Consider the following 18,271-nt stretch of genomic DNA (forward strand, 5'->3'; position numbering starts at 1 on the left):
AACAACTAATCTATTTGTTCATGGTGTTTTTATGTTCTACATTTAATCCAACAAAACAGTATAAAGACAAATTAAATGTAAGTCATTGCCAATGGGCTGTAGCTGGCCCATCACCATGACCATAGCCGCAGAAGATAAATAGTGATTTTTTTAAGTGTATTTATTTTATTGTAGTATCAGTGTAAGATTTGGTTAAATTGCTTTGCCCACCACAGAGTGTCGCCAAATACCAAAACACAGCCCACATGCTCTGACAAAATGTAAAACTGGCTCTATGAATAAGAAATAAAATTCTTATGTCAAAAAAACAAATAGATAAGAAACCATCAGCACAACTTCCAACCCAATCAAATCAAGAGATACTTCATTTGTTGAAATGTTGATCAAAAATTTACAGTACGTTTTTGAGTAAAAGTTTAATCCTTGAAAAATAAACACAAAGTTACTAATATCTTAGCAACATGGAGTGTTTTCCTTCAAAACAACTGTTGTACACTCATTAGTCTGATGAAAAATGACTAAAATACCCAGTAAACTTCCGACTGAGAGGAAAAGTCCAGCTGACATGACTCTACCTGCATTACAGTACAAAAGGACAAAGTGTGACAGTATGAACAGTGATGCTGTTGACAAAGTTTTATTGAGCTTTATTTGACAAACTCTCAAAGCTGAAAATGATGGCAAAAAACAGAAATGGTAATTAATGAAAAATAAGAGCCAAAGTTACGTAGCAACTGGATGTGGAATAAAAACAGTATAGCTGCGATTTTTGAGCTGCTTTTTGCTAATTTATGAACTGACATAAAGCATCATTATTTATTAATTAATGTTGTATCAAGAATCTTTATCTGCAAATAGTATTTAGTACCTAAAGCTGGTCACTGGCTGATCACAGGATCATTTCCTTGGCTCTCTGAACACTTCATATTCAGAGGTGCGAAGTTGTAGGAGAAAGGCTGTTTTTGTAGGTTTTGACTTCGTGACTTTTGTGTTCAGCAACAGTACAGTCACAGTTCTGTTTCCATTTGGCAGCTTCCCTGGAGCTTTCGATCATATCACATGCTTTTCATCAGCAGCTAGAGTTTCCCCCATTCTAACAGAGTTCGTTATTTTTGTTCCCAGCCAGACGGAGCTGCCTTTATGTACCGCAGGCCTGCTCTGCTTCCTTTGTGGGCTTGATCTTTCATCTCATTCAGTTTGTGGGCTTTCTCTCTTTCCCCTTTCTCCATCATTTTCTTACTCAAGACATCCAAGTGGACAAGAGTGGACAAGGAATAACCATTCAGAGCAACCTGCTCCAGTTGGACAATGTGGTTGTAAGACTGATCCAGCAGCTTGGTTTTCTGTTCTTCAAGGTTTCTGCTTTCCTGTTTGAGACTCTCTAATAGGTTTACTGACTTCTCGTATTCTTTCCTGTTCCTTTCATACGAATCCTTCATTTCTTGAATGGTCTTCTTAACTTTTTTCATTTTGTTCACATATTTCCACTTTGCCTTTACGTGACTGGATACGGGACATTTCCCAGTACACCAATGCAATGTCCCTTTTTAATGACTTGACAGTCTCGAGGATACCAAGCCATTGAGCATCTAGGATAGTGGCAGTTCTCTTCGCAGACAGTACAACAAACAGCTCCTGCATAAAAAAGGACCCAAATTCCACCACCGATGGGCTCTTTATCCTTGTAGGCCTCATCCACTTCAATAGTGAAATTCGCGTTGCTTTTCATCTCTGCTTCGTGTTTCTTCAGGGCTGTCTCCATTTGTTGAATATTTTTTTGTTCCATCTCGATGAAATCAATCCGCTGTAGCAGGTTTTGAATGCAGGCCTTCAGTTCAATCCGGTCCTTCAAGACATTTTGAGTTTTCTGCAGTTTTTGAGGTGCAATTCTTTCTACAAACTCTGAACTGATTCATTCCTTCCATTGTGACTTTGTATGGAAAAATCTTCTTCATTATCCATTCTTTGCACGTCCTGGCAGTTATCAAAGAGGAAATAAACCGGCTGATGCAAGTCATTTTTTGCACACCTAATAGTTGCAGTCTTAAGGGCTTGTAGGACATTTTTAGGTGGCTTTCCATTTGAATGTGTGATTAGGACTACGATGTTTTTTTCAATGTCTTTGCCAAACAGAGACATCACCGAATCAAAGACATTGTAGTCGATCAGTCAAGTTGTTTACTGTTGACTTTAGCACCAGACCCACCACATTAATTTCCTGAACTCCATTTTCTGAGTTGAACAGTTCGCTTAGTTTGCAACTCACCTCTTCGTCATGGTCAATGCCCATGATGTTTCCGTATCCAGGAGTATCATTGATTTTCAGAGAGTAAGGCAGAATTTTCTCCTTGGTGTTAAAAATTTCCTACACGATCACATCTGATGTCTGACTGTTTGATTCATTTGCCTGCTCTTCATCTCCAAATTCAAACCATACACCGTCCTCCCACTTTACACCCATGGCATAGTTGAGCAGAGCTTTGATAATAGTAGACTTTCCTGTTCCTGTCTCACCAACAAGCAAAATAGTTTTGTTGATCTTGTTGTGATCTTTTAAACCGAATGTGATTCTTCGTAGATTTCCAAATCTCTCTGTCTTTGTCATTATTTGGTATGTTGAAGGATGTCCAGATTGGATCAGGTTACTTCTTGAGGTGATGTCTTCATATTTTGATGAACAATTAATATTCCTGTGGAGAAGTAAAGTGATTAACTCAAAAATAGTTTACACAATTTCTCTTGTATTCACCTCTTACTAGTTACAAGCCTGACTTCCAGTTATGATTTAAATTGTTTTGGCTGCAATACTTCCACAAGCTGCTCACTGATTTAGTCAAACTGAGGAGAGTAAAGATTGTGTAAAGATTCTACATCAGACTAAAGCTTCTGCTACATTAGAGAGTAAAGCATGTTCAGCTCACGCATCAGTGACACGTCGACTGCAACAACAATTTCTGAACCACTTTGAGAGGACAGAGAGAAAGAGAGAGTGAGAAATGAAGTGCACTCCAGGGGATCTGATGCTAAATGTCTGCACAGCAATTACTATTAGTTTACATTTTGTGATTATTTATTTAAAGAAAATTTAAATAATTATTAATAAACTATTAATAAATTATAATAAAAAAATAAATAAAAAATCAAACTCTGAACCTGTTTTTCTGGTTGACATACTAAGTAATTCAGACTTGTGGTTTTCAATACATACTGCATAACACACTGCATATGTTCTGCATATATCAATATATCAATCATTTAAAACTGTGAAAATTGCCATTACTTACGTTGCCATGGAGATGCCTGGCACATAGAGACCCACGCAGGTGCTGAATGTATATTTCCTCTCTGGATGACACTAGGTCCATTCGAATTCTAAAAATCAAATTACTTTAAAAATGTAATTTCCCACACAAAGGGATAATTTTCTCCTCCACATTCTTCTGTTTGTCATATTCAACTTAAATGTAAATTATACTGAAACAACTAAATACAAGATAAATGAGATAAATGTTACACTGATAAAATCTGAGTCATGCCAGCTGATAAAATCTCTTGAGTTATGCCATCTTTTTTGTATTATTAGGTAAAACAAGCAATCTCACAGTTTTACACTTTCAAATGTATATTTTGAATTGAAACATACTCAATATAATAATAATAATAATAATAATAATAATAATAATACTAACCCTGAGGAACCATAGCCACAGTGTTTACACACATAATTCTTCACACCCTCTGAAACCACATCAAACTAAGTCCAACCCTACTTAACATTTACAACACTGTTTTCCTTGCGTTACTACAGTACAGTATTGTTACATATAAAGATAAAGATTAATAAGGTTAATATGGACAGAGTATTTGACCCAAACCGAAACGGCTTACTTCGCTAAGAGAATTAAAACATGCACTTTTTGTTTTCTTTTACATGAACTCGCCCAAATCCAAGCACCCGACTAATTAAAAAAGAAATCTGGTTACTTAGATCAATACAACATCATCATTGTTTGTTGTATGGGTGTAATCAAATTGGCTGAGATAATGTAAAGGTACAGATTTAATTGTGCCCACAATAATTTTTTTTCGTGTAGCTGTATTTAGCTTTTGTTACGGTTAGTCAAATTCCTCTTACCTGTTGGATCGATAATGGGCAGCTCTGGGTGTGTTCAGTCTGCGTCTGTTCGCATCCGCATGTCCGCAGCATCAGCCAAGCCACACCTTTTGAAACAACTGTCTGTAAACTTCCTGTTTGCAAGCAAGTTATAGTCACAAGGGAAATGAGGCACAGCTCTGCTGTTAAACCACACAGTTGTTACAACAAGAACCATTTTCCTGTCTTTACCAAGTGTTTGAAAAATCACATTTTCTCTGAAATTTGTTATATTATGTATTATATCACACACAGAAACAAATCTGGATTCATCTCCAGCATTCTAAAGAAATCAAAACGTACTGCAAGTGTTGGTTTCAACTAAGTGGACATAACTAGTCAATGATCTGACTAATAACACTGATGCAAGTTAGATGATTATAGGTGTCAGGATTCAAGGAACTCTATATAAAGTTTTTTTAATTTTTTATATATTTATTTATTTATATCTATTGCATATTAACTCCACTTGGTTTTATTGTTTTGAGGGACATGGGTCAGTGCTATTACTGTGGCTTAGTGATGTGTATTTGATGGAACAGTTATCCTTGAAAATGAGCCATGATATCTTCACTTTACAAAAAGAGATTTTGCTCCTGAATTATAAAAGGACAAAGTGCTTGTCAGGAGGATCAGGATAATAAAATGCAGGTGGAGGAGTATGAGGGCTCTATGTGTGCTGAGCAGAGAGCAGTTAGTGAAAATGAAATATCCAACTACTTGCATCTGTTTTTTTTTTTTTTATCAGTTTCTGGTCTAACCAACCTAAGCTGTAATATGATACCAAAGGTCAGCATACAGTCCTGTCAGGAGTTTGTATGAGAACATAAAAAGCAACGCAGTGAGAGGGATGTGAGATACAGGTGATTTTATTTCAAACAGAAAAACAAGAAATGAATAACGAGTTAAACGAAGACCAGGCTGGATAGACACAATACAACTTATTACCTGAACCAAATACTAAACAAACTTATCATGAATTATGGGATAACAGAAAAGGGAGAATTAAAATCATTCCAACAAGAAGGACCAAACTATTTAAGGGATATTTACTGATAACAGACTAAAAAGGGGACACAGACCTGGAGATAACTAATTACAAGACCAGGTACAATTAACAGGAGCAGCTGAATGGTGACAAACAGCAAACAACATAAACAGTGAGACAAAGCTAAAGTAAAAGGGCAAAACAACGACCAAACCTCAGACCAAGATGCAGGTGACAGCAAACGGAGAAAAGCGGTACAAAATAAAAGTCCAGGACAGAAAGATCATGATAAGTCCTCTCCAAAAGTTTTGGATAAAAGCTAAATGTAAATGTAAATGTAAATGTATTTTGGTTGAAATTTTAAAAAAGGGATCAGAAAAACACATTTATTAAATGAGGACATAATGGAAGACATAAGACTAAATGGAAAGTAAAGGCTGTTATCATGAATTTTAGGTTCCACAGTGATGACAAAGCTTTAAAGGACCACTTGTGCTGCCCTATTTTTTATTTTAGAAGCAGATTTACCACTTTTATCAGCTGCATTAACATTAAGCTTTAGGTTGATCGGATGCAAATTATAAACAAATGACAAACTGCAGCCAAAAACACAACATTAAGCAGTAACAGTTAAAATGTGATTTCTTAAGTCTGGTTTCTGTGTTAATCCAGCTGGTTCAGTGATGACAGCTATGCAGAGGAGCAGCAGGAGACCAGGTTTCATTAATGGGTCACTCTGATCTCCATTTATACTTTTTCATTACAATGAAATCTAATTCAGATTCAGTTGAGATCACACTGATGGCTAGACAGCTACGTGTGACTGTGGAAGAAAATGATGATGAAAGAGACTTAGAAGAGGAGGAAGAAGACCTCTAAACTTTATACTTAATATTAAGTATTTGTGTGCACTTGTAACAGTGAGCGGAAGCTTAACGTTACACTTTGTACTTCAGACCAGTTCACTCAATGTAGATCAATTTGAAAAAGTCAACTATGGCAACAGGTGTTTTCTGCAACAATGAAATGATTTTATTTCACTACAGCTTTAATTCAAATCTTTGATCCACTACTTTTTACTCGTAAACATCCACTTTTATTAAGGTTTTCTGACTCTGCCAGCTGACGAAGATGGCCCATGGCAGTGATTCGACAAGCAGAAAACTGTGCATTCTGTAGCTTTATGGCCACAATATTCTAAGTAACATTTTCTTGCACATATAAGCTCCCAAAGATGTAAACAAGGTCTCAGTGCAGACGCCTGCAGTTTGACTCAGAGTGCCTGGTGTAAAAATAGCCTGGTCCAGACCTGCCTGGTCCACAGCTTGAGTCAACCTGCAACAGAGTTCTGTCATCAGCAGCAGGGTGAGCTGAGGATCCTGTTACCCGTGCACAGTGTTTCCTGTTGTTAGGTGACCTCACAGGAAAATGACTTGCAAAGCAACACAGCTGCAACCTGATTTAGCATGTATCTAAAAAGTTCTGTAACTCAAATGTTTCTGAGTTTACACCTCTTGATTCGTTCACTTCTCCAGCGGAAATGAAAAGATCATTTGGTTCTGCCTTTGAGAATTGGACGTGAGCAACATCAAATCACATGGACTGACAGGGAGCCCATGAATTGGGCAGTTTATTCTGCTCAGTCATCCTGCAATTCCACATCTCCTCTGTATGAGGTTTGTAAGTCGTACTAGTCCAGACTACAGCTGGACTGTCATGATACAGCATGAGATGTTCTATCATCAATATGAAATCAAATCAAATCAAATTAAAGTTTATTTATATAGCACTTTCCAACAACCAACAAAGTGCTTTACAGTTAAAAATAATAAGATTTAAAATGTATAAAATGCAGGGATGTAATTAAAGATAATAATCTACTGAAGCACAGATAATTGCGATAAGTATTAAAAGAAAATACAAATCTAACAACCAATTTAAAACTAATACATCAGTAAAACAGGCTTTTTATTGATGATGTGGAAAACCACCACTTTTTTACAGTGTATTTCATTTTAGGCTTTGTTCAAATAATTTTGTTGAACCTTTCTATAAGTAATCCTCAGTGTACTTTGGTTTACTGTGAACAACATCCTTGAGGGCTGGTAATTCCTGACAGTCATGTGATCCCTTTGGGCTGCAAAGCTGTCGCTTATTCTTCTGTCTTATTCCTACTTGATCTATCTACAACCTTTCCCACTGTGAACAACCAGATCCTCCTGTCCACACTCTCTTAATTTAACATCTATGATTCTGGCAGGATTCGATGTCACTTATCTGAAAGAACCTTCAAGGTATTTTGGCAGGGGCAAGTTTTTTACTCATTGTTGTGTGCAACAACCCAGAGGTGTGCAACAGGGTTCAGTTCTTGGTCCTCTTCTTTTCTTCACATTCCTGGACTCTATCATCCATTTGCTGGCTTTTCCTATCATTCTATGCTATTTACACTGAGCTCGTTCTGTCCTATTTTTCTGGATTACTCCACTGTCTCATCACACATCTCTGAAACCCTTTCTGAAATCTCTTTTTTGATGACATACAGACATCTTCAGCTTAATCTTTCCAACACAAAAGTTCTGGTCTTCCTATCAGCATCAACTTAAGATCTTCAGTAACCATGTCCACACTTTTCAGACACCATTTTGTCTACTGCAATGCACTGCTGATGGGGCTACCAGCGTTCACAATCACACATCACCATATGATCCCAAAGGCAGCAGCTTTGTCTTCTTATGATCAACCAAAAAGGACAAAGGACTGGAAGCAGCTGCCTACATCAGGTTCAAATCTCCGGCTCTTATCTACAGAGACTGGTCATAGCGAGAGAGGTGTACAATCCCCACTGCACTCTGCCAAGGAACAGTGTCTGTTGGTCCCCATGCCACATGGCAAAAGCTCCCCAGCAAAGAGTCTGACAAATGACTACATGAAATTTTAAAACCTTATAGAAATTGGGGATGGTTGCGTTAGAAAGGGCACCCGGCGTAAAAAACTGTGCCAAATCAACATGCGGACAGTGATCCGCTGTGGCGACCCTGAACTCACCGGATAACCTGAAAGGACAAAAATAAAAAATAAAAATATAAAATAAAAAAAATAAAGCTGAAATAAAGCACTTCGTAGACCTCTAGTTTTCCAGTAACACTTTGCTGATCTGGCATGAAATCCATGACCATAATCATGCAAACAGATCCCAAACTCAAAGTTTTGTTACTTTTGAGGGAGTTTATTTCTCTGTTGCAGGAACTAAGTCCCTTATGTCAGTCCCCCGTAATTCTAGCACCGATTTGCATGCAGCTGGTTTCTTTCCTTCTGTTTGGCATTGCCTCAACCAGACACTAAATATAGAGCTGCAGCTCTGAATCTGTTAACGTTTAATGTAAAAATAGCAAGGAACTTCTCACCACAGAACAGATATACAGGAGTGTAAGCCGACAAACGTCAACTACAGAAACAGACAGAGAAACTGTGAGACAAACAAGTACCAACATAACTACTATAAAGATTAGAAGCAGATCCAGAGATAGGAAGAGGTAGTGATCAAAGTGCTGAAGTTCAATTAATCGTATATTGTAATCGGATACAGCAGGGGATGTAAACAGACAGACTGTGAAAGAGACAGAAAGACTTCAGGTAAGTTAAGACAGATTTATTTCACATTTAAATAGTTTATTTTTTGTGTGATAAACGAAAGGTTTTGGTTGAAATTTAATATTTTAAAGCAACTTTACAAATTGTTGAAAATGGTACTTTTATATTGTAAATGAACTAGGTTGGTGTTTCCTGTAGATAAGTATGCGCATTTGAATTGTCTCCATGTGTAGCCCTGAGATAGACTTGTCCAGCCTGTAGTCCACCTCACACCCAAAGACAAATGGGATAAGGTCCAGCATCCACCACGACTCTTAATTGGATAAGTGGTTAAGATAAATGGATAAATGGATAAAGTAGATCAGCAGTTTTTGTGCTAGGCTGAACACATGACTAGGCAAGACGATGCGTGATTCATGTCCAAATACCTGCACCTATTATTTTATATTGGGCCCTCTCCTTTTTTTCACATTCTATTTTATTACAACATTGAATGTTGTTCAATTTAATTTTTAAACAAACAAACAAACAAACAAACTCACACTATTAGTTAAATGGAGATCACCCGAGTGCAGTGAATGTGTTTAAAGGATTATACCCATGTTTGTGGGAGGTCCAGTTCAGTTCAGTTACAAGCATGAACAGAGATGGCAACTGTGGCCTAATTTTTAAGAAGGCAAGTGGGAGACTTTAAAATCTAAAAATCAAGATTTTTGACCATCAAACTACAGGGTGGGGGGGGTGGCTCAGTTGGTAGAGGATCGGGTTGGGATGCAAAAGGCTGCGGGATTGAATCACACCCCACCCAGGAACCAAGGAAAAACCTTGGTAAAATGGCTGCAGCAAAAGGGCATCCAATCCAACAATACCCCATTATGACAACGAAAAAAGAAGTTTTAAATCTTTGCAAATTTGTAAAAAAATTTAAAATTATAAAATATTCACATTTACAAGTATTCACCGCCTTTGTTTAATACTTTGTTGAAGCACCTTTAGCACCAATTACAGCATCAGGTCTTTATGAGTATGATTCTTCTTTGCAGTAGCTCTCAACCTCCACCAGGTTTGAGTGTCTGAAGTAAACATCAGGTTCTTGGTCACCTCCCTGACTAAGGCTCTTTTCTCTCCATTGCCCAGACTGCTCTAGGAAGAGTGTTGGATGTCTGCACGTTGTCATTAGAGAATATTGTTCGTAGAATGTACAATGTTTGTCAATACTCTCTGGATGCAATGTATGTGATGTATATGTGAACAATGACATAGACCATGGTGCCGTTCTCTTTGCAGATGCTTGGGTACCAACCCGTACTAGCTGCTAGTGTTGGGGTTGGACTAAAAACATGTCTTCATTGCATTCATAAAAATATAATCTGTCCACAATTCTGTTTCATTCAAAATTTATTTACTGTAGCACATTTGTTCCAGCAGACAAAGTTTTGTTTCCATGGTTTCAAAAAACAGTTCAGATGTCAAGCTTACTGTTATTTCAGCCTCAGCAGTTTTCATTGGGGACTTCTCTAAGATGATAATGTGCAGGGAGAAGGCCTGAGATCATTTCCTAATTTTAAGTCACCATCATTTGGATAAGTCAATCTAGACGGCGCTAAGTCATAGAGATAATCGTCCAGACAGACAGGGATTAAAATGAACTTTATTTTAGCCCTGCAAACATTCGACTGAATGGCTTTTCTATTTTTATAATGAGACTTAAAACCCCGTGGTAATAATTCTGGTAATGTTTGTGACGAAAACAGCAGGATCAGTAATGTGTACCAAACATTTATTGAGAATTATTTTTATTTAATTAGTAATTAATTTTGTATAGCAGCTTTCCTGAATTTATTACGTACTAAACAAAGTCTTGAAAATCAGTTATTTTGTCTCTATTGTCTCTAAGTATTTGTTCATTATTTCAATTAAATTTGTTTCTGCTTATCTTGCCACCATCGGAGTTATGTGTGGGATTGTTTCTTTGTACAATATACTGTACAGTCCATTAGTCATTTTGGTAACCATTATACAAAATAATATTATAGTGATGTTTTTGGGATCATTGTCACAACTTTTTCAATATACTGTTAATCCTTTATACAAATGTGCTAACGGGTTGCAATGGGTTGGGTTGCAATTAATGGAAGTACTTTTTTAAAATAAAAATTTCAACGGTACACAAATATACATTTTTTCCCATATACATTTTAATTGAGTCATGAGGTAGATGCTTTTGTCCAAAGTGACTTTCAAGTGAGGTTCAAAACATGCAAAACAATCAAAGAAGGGAACCACAAGGAAACAAAGCACAGTGCTATGAGAAAGTGTTTTTGAATAACGAGACGCAAGTTTGGCACGTTTTGTCATTTTAGGTAGAAAGTTTAAGTGCATAAAGGAAGTTGTCCAAGTTCCAGGACCACTGAGCTGAGGAGCTTTGTTTTGGGTCTTTTGCTGTGTGGTGAAAGGACAACTAGATATTATTTGTTGGCAGGTAGGAAAGTGCTATTGAGTAACCAACTCAATAGACAAAGAGTCCGAGTTTGAACCGTGGGCGGCTACTGAAAAAACCAGGACGTTTGTCAGATGACATTTGAGACCTGTGCGTTAGCACGATACACAAACTAACAACATTCAAAATAATTCATCATCTTTATTTTTCTAAAACAACTCTACTAGCTAGAATTATCTCTGAGGTAAATAAAGAGCTGCCCATCCCCCGAACTTCCACTATACTTTATATTTCATAATAAATAAATAATACTTAATAAATAAGAATTAAAATAATTTACACTCTACTCTAAACTCAAAGTGTGAGATTACTGACTTGACATGAAAATTTGTCTCAGAGTGAGTCCTTCTGACTATTACTCTATAAATGTCATGTTATTATTATTATTATTATTATTATTATTATTATTATTATTATTATTATTATTATTATTATTATTATTATTATTATTTCATGTATTGTCATTTGGTCTTTGGTATGTGGTTTTGTGTGAAGTTTAAGTAGAAGGCATGTGTCAGCCTGGTGCTTGAGGTTTGGTTAACAAAAAAAATATGATATTAGATAAATAAAGCTTGTGTTTTGAAAATTTAAAAAGTTACATGACTGATTCTTTTTGAAATCTGCTGGTACAATTAATAGAACTAGTGTCTCAGTGCAGTGGTGTTTTCTTGTTGTTGTTTATCCCTCAGGCATGTTGCTGAGAGGGGTTTAATTTCCGAGTGGCACCGGTTTGATCAGTCAGTCTTTAATAAGGCACTGCACTGACATGTGAACTAAACCTGGACTAATGTGTTCATTTGTTCTGTAGTTTGATGGAAATAATGTTTTTCTCTGCTCAAATATTTGCATTGCATTATATGCAGTCTAAAGAACAAACCAGTGTTATTTTCTTTTAATAAATTTGAGTCTAACATGACTACATGAACCATAAACAGATGTGTGCTGTCTCTCCCGGTTGATTAATAAACTGTAAAAAAATCAACTGTATCGCGGAGAAAGCAGTTGATGTAAAAGGTATCATGACACTAATAAATTATCAGTCATTATCATATAAATATATAAGTATGTAATGGTAGGTCACCTAATACCAAGATATTGTGGGTAAAATGTGCTAAACTGGCCATTTAAATTTGACAAAACCCAAGAATTTGAAAGGAGACACATCAGTTCACACCCTGGTTGGTTTTGTTGTTGTTATCGTAGCTTTCTATTTGTGTATTTTGACCCACACTACCATCTTTTCCTTTGTGTGGTAAAATATTACCTAATAGTGATCTACTGAGCCTGCTAACATCTGAATGCTCGTTATCAGTAATTATCAGAAGCATACGTATAGACTAATATGTCCCCACTACACCAGTCAGTAGGCTTGGTAGGTCTTTATCATCTCATCTAATTCATTGGACCTTTGTATTCAAGGCCACAGTAATAAGGAAAAATGTCACATGTAGCTACACAGACCTTTGTTACACCAGAGAAATGCTTTGGGTGATGTAGTGGATCTTGTTTTTATGATCTATTGCTTGTTTGTGTGTCTCTTTTAGGCAACAGGATGTTGTCAAAGAAAGATGAGCAGAGGTCGTTCAGCAATGGGCCGCTGAGAGACCAATGGGAGAAGAGAGCTCAGACCATTGCAGACCAGTGCAAACAGGAGGCTGAATGGAGAGAAAAGAGCTCTCTCAAATTGTGAGAATCAATTATGTTTTCAGTAATGCTGACAATATTACATACATTTAGACAGGGTTTCAGTAAAATATTTTATAAGCTGCAGCTCAATTATTATTATCTGCAGCTCAGAAAGCAGCAGAATAGACAAAAATCCCATTACTACTGTTATTGTGGATTACTATGCAATGTACTTTATGAGAATCATACGTAATATCAGACTGCAGTCTGATTCATTTTAACAACACTTGAATTGATTTTATCATTTTGTCTGCATTCATATCTGCAGACTTTTCTCAAAGTGGACTTATCACTGGCTGCTTGTTTCCAATGGAGAAGAGGTGAAAGAGTCTGAGTTTAGGAAGCTGACTGCCAGAGCAGATGAAGAAGAAAAGAACAAGTCCAAAATCAAATTTAAAATCGTCCCCCCTCCTCCCAAACCCAAACCCGAGTCTAATCCTCCTCCACCACCTTCTAGGAAGACGGCTCCTCCCAGACCTCGCAGGCCAAAACGCAAAGTAGAGGTGGATGTGTTCCGACTGTGTTGGAAAGAGTCCTGGATGAGCCTGAAGCCTCCAAAGTATCTTTACCTTAAAGCAAAAGAGTTGAAAACCAGAATCTCAGGGTTTGAAACCATAGAGGTGACTAACAGTAGGAAGTACAAATCAGAGGGGTGGGGTTCACAGTCTGAACTGACACCTCCTAAGGACATATGGAATAATTCATGGAAACAGGTACTGACACTGACACAAACTCACTGCTTCACATTAAAATATATTTTTATATATATTTTTTCAGAGTTTCAGACACTTTAAATTGCTTGTAGGTGTGAATGTGAGTGTGAATGGTTGTCTGTGTTTGTCTCTCTGTGTTGGCCCTGAGATAGAATGGAGACCTGTCCAGAGTGGACCACGGTGTGAATGTACCTTTCGTTCAATTACAGCTGGGATAGGCTCAAGCACCGAATCAGAGGAATGCTATTTTCTGATTGTGTCATAGTGGATACATTGTAAAGTACAAATGAACATGGTCACACTCCACACAACTCCGCAAGTTCACACATCCTGCATTGGTGTATCTATGTAACCCATAGTCAAACTGACACACAGAATCTCAACAAATAGACTGATGATTGTGTTTTACTGTTTCTGTAAACAGGTGAAGAGTCCTTTCCAGCTGGAACATTATGAGAGGACATGCTTCCAGTGGGAGATTTTGCTGGAAAGAAAACGTGTTCGGAAAAGTGAAGTAGAACCTTATTGTCTTCCTAGATGGGCTGGTACATGGAAGATTATGAACTTTGCCTTCAGACAGCAGAAACAGAACTGGGATCAGGTTTGGCCTGATTACCAGCACAACCACAGTAAAAAGTTTGACAAACTACAGCAAATAGAGGAGCAGGTGAGGATCACTGTCTGTCATAGTTCATGCTCCTTTTTAAATGTTTTCCATACTGAACCGAAACAGTCAACATTGGCAGGTGCTATATGCCAGTACACATGTGTGTTACTGTTATTAAAAATTAATATTGTGATCATCAAACAGAACGAGCCTTCAGCCTGGGAGGATTCATGGAAACTGTCTGGAGCAGAACTTGAATCAATGTACACCAGAGACATTGAGAAGCTAATTGCAACACCTTTCAGTACCGCGACGATGATGAGGATGATAACCATAAACAATGTGTTCCTGCCCGGTTGGAGCAACTCCTGGCTGCTCTCTGCGGCTCCTCTAGACGAGCATGAAGAACATCAGCAGAACTGGTGCTCCAGCTGGGGATACTGGCAGCAGATCAGGTGGGCTGATCCTGTATGTCTTCTGCCTAGTGCTATATCATGAAAGTGTGGCTCTGAAATGCACCACAAAGAGTTAACGGGGCAACAGTTTGTTAATAGTTCATTTTCTGGCCAACAGGGGAGTTCCTTAGCATCCAGGATAATATCAGAGTTGAAAGTTTTATGGAATTTAACAAGAAAAACATGATGTATAATATAACTGCAGATGCTTCTACTGCAGTTATTCAGAGCCCTTGGTAAAGTTGTTCATTTTGTTCTGATACTATGATGTCATCAGAGATAATGTATTGTAAACTCCTGAAATATCTTGTAGGATTTGTCCAGCGATGTCCTGGAAAAATTTGGACCAGATGTCTTTTGTAGTGCCACAATTTTAAGAATGTGTGTGTGTGTGTGTTTATGTGTCAATAGGAAAAGGGTGCTGCTCTTGGATCCATATTTATGGTGATTAACCATCAAATGCATCACTCTCAGTTTTTGTACGTCCTCATTTGCTAGTTTTCTCAAACTAAACATTGTCCTCTCACGGACTGATTTGTTATCTATACGAGGTTCCAACTGGAACTCTGTTTTTCTAAGCCCTGAGCGTAAACTTTGTATTTCACCTATAATTTAGCTGGGAAGTTTGCGGCCTCTCTAAGCTGGATGGAACTCACTTTCGTTCCCATGACAGTTTTTGTTGTCAACTTAATCCTTAAGCAACACATTTGTGGTTTTATGACACATTTGTGTTGAACATACCTTAGCATCTTTCACATTCTGTCTTACAACAACCAGAAATGTAGAACATAGTAGCTTCTTATACTTGACTTTACTGAATCACTTCAATCAATAGAAGCAGCAATACATGATGCATTTCTCAAACTAAAAAAAGGGAGGTGCACATTTTATCTATGTGTCACAGCAGGTTAAATCTTCAGTATCTCTGCAATAGACTTCTTAATGTAAATGCTTCCCATGAAATAAACAGGATAGCTGATTTTAAATTATTCGGGGCTTATATTTATTTTTTGGTTTTCTGGTGTATTCAAGTTGAATATTATAGGCACATCTTTTAGAAGAAAGGGAGGGCAAAAACAGAATCAGTAGTGAGGTTTGAAACTGGTTTGAAACAGGCAGCTAGAAAATCCTATGACCAAATTCAGGAAGACAAAATAAAAAAGACACAGCCACAAAAATCAAGATGTAATTGCTTATTAATTGTTGTTAGTAATGCGTTACAGTATTAGCCATCAATTAGTCACCAGGCATGGTAATTTGGTTTAATTCCTCAAAGGCTCTCATGATTACCTTCAAACCCTGAATCAGTCTGTCTTCTGTCCCGAGAAAATGTCTGTGTTATATTTAGTGAATAATAATAAATAATAAAATAATGAGAATTAAGTCTGAGAAGGATAAGAACGAGGATGAACTAATGAGAATTTCTTCTTTGAGGGAAGTAGGTATTTCCATGTATGGTGCAATTAAGTTCTTTATATCTCCTTGGTCATTAGTGAATAGAATTGTTGGTTTAGTTGCCATGGCTCGGATGAGGTGCATGACATAGGGCATTAAAACTCCAGAAAGCTACTGTTTACAACATGAAGGATGAACTTTTGTGCCTAAGAGTTCATTAACTGACCTGATGATCATAAACGTGGAACTAAACTACTGCATCTATGCTCACAGGTGGCACCTGGCTTCACTGAAGTCCCATCATCAACACAGTGACATCCTGTCGAGAAGACGGAAAAGGACAATCGTCCTCCTAACGTCAAAGCTGGGTGGTGAGATCACAGATGTCACAGAGTGGAAGGAGGCATACCGTATTCCTAAAAGAAGGATCGAACCAATGGATGATGATCTGGAGGAAGAAGAGAAGGAAGCAGAGGAGACAATGAATTACACAGAAGAGGATAAAGGACTGGATAGTATGGAGAAAGATCAGGGAGTTGAAAAGGGGGAAGAGGACGATCTTGATGAAATGGAGAAAGACAAAGAAGTAGAAGAGGAAGAGGATGAAGGAGTAGATGAAGAGGAAGACGGGAAAAGTGAGGAGACAGATACAGAACTACCCAAGGAGGAGGAAGAGGAAGAGGAAGAGGAAAAGAAAGAGGAAGTGGAAGAAGAAGAGGAAGTGGAAGAAGAAGAGGAAGAGGAAAAAGAGGAGGAGGAGGAACAGGAACAGGAAGATGAAGAGGAAAAGGAAGAGGAAGAGGAAAAGGAAGAGGAAGAGGAAGAGGAAGAGGAAGAAGAAGATGTAGAAGTAAACAAAACAGATAGGGAGAAAGAAATGGAGGACAAGGACAGTGAAAATGAGGACAATTATGAGCCGGAAGAGGAGCAGGAGGATGTACTTGCAGAGGAGATTGACATAGAGCAGAGGGATGAAGAAGAGGATGAGGAACTGACAAAAGAAGCCAGTGAAAAGACTGAGGAGACTGAGACTGAGGAGGAGGATGAAGAAATGGATGTGGATGAGGAATGTCAAGAAGACCATGAAATAGACAAAGAGTGTGAAGTACACAAAAAAGAGGAGGAGGAGGAGGAAGATGAAGACATTGACGAAGAGGAAGAGAAAATTGATGAAGATTATGTTTCAGTCAGCAAAGATGCAGATGGTAGCCACAAGAAAGTGGATGAGAACAACAAAGTATTAAAAGAAGCAAAGGAAAAGAAGGTGCCGGAACAAATCAAACACAAACTCAATGTCCCACTCCATCTACAGTTTCATACGCTAAACGCTTCCTTCCCCTCCTGGAAGAAGTCATGGATGGTAGCAGTACCTCACAGAGGAGGAGATGAAAACAAAGGTGAGGAAGAAGAGGAGGAGGAGGAAGAGGAGGATTGGTGGGCTTGGAAAGAGTCATGGAGGATTTGTAGCTGGAAGAAGCCCAACGAGGACGAGGTGGTGTGTTTCTCCACCGAGCACCGCTGTCACAGATACATGAGACTGATGGACGACAAAGACGGTATGTCAAATAATGAATGGAATCTCAGCTGGAAGATGATACAAACTGCAGTGAAGGAAGAAGATGAAGAGGAAGAGGAGGAGGAGGAGGAGGAGGAGGAGGAGCAGGAGAGTTGAAAATGTTTTGGTAAATTGTGTTAAAATTTGTCCAACAAGTATAAAAACTTATACCCAAATACCAAAGGGCCTTTTATTTAATACCAACATATGTTAACTGGCATAGAACAACACACATTTTAATTCTGATGATCCAACTTTATTTTATGATAATAAAACTTTGGTCTGACATCCATCGTTTGATTGATGGATGGATACAAGTCTTCAGTCTAATGCAAAGGAACTGTTCTTGCTGTTCCAATACTTTTTAAGGAGACTTTCAAATATAAGATTTAATTTAGTTAAAATTACATTTGCAAGTGAAACTCTAATAATTGACGTGTGATTAGTTAGAAGGACGACGCGCACTGTTCAGTGAGTCGGGATCACAGAAGTCTTTGCGCTTTGGAGTTGATCAACAATTTAGTTTTAGCACCTTAAAAAAACTACTGCTTATATGACAAAACTATAGGTACTTATGTCATTGTAAGACGGTTTCGTCTAACTCCAGAAAACCCATTAACTAAGTGGC

At 37.7% G+C, this 18,271-nt stretch overlaps 1 protein-coding gene across 1 annotated transcript; it reads left to right on the forward strand.

Annotated features, from left to right (window-relative positions):
* Positions 1-8,483: 8,483 nt before the first annotated feature.
* LOC137104175 (golgin subfamily A member 6-like protein 6) lies at positions 8,484-18,271 on the forward strand. The gene is made up of 6 exons (XM_067485074.1): positions 8,484-8,774; positions 12,777-12,918; positions 13,187-13,631; positions 14,056-14,298; positions 14,443-14,693; positions 16,362-18,271. The coding sequence occupies exons 2-6, from the start codon at positions 12,785-12,787 to the stop codon at positions 17,758-17,760; spliced, it is 2,472 nt and encodes an 823-aa protein (XP_067341175.1). The 5' UTR covers positions 8,484-8,774; positions 12,777-12,784; the 3' UTR covers positions 17,761-18,271.

This window comes from Channa argus, chromosome 18 (genome assembly GCF_033026475.1).
Source record: "Channa argus isolate prfri chromosome 18, Channa argus male v1.0, whole genome shotgun sequence".
Lineage (NCBI taxonomy): Eukaryota > Metazoa > Chordata > Actinopteri > Anabantiformes > Channidae > Channa > Channa argus.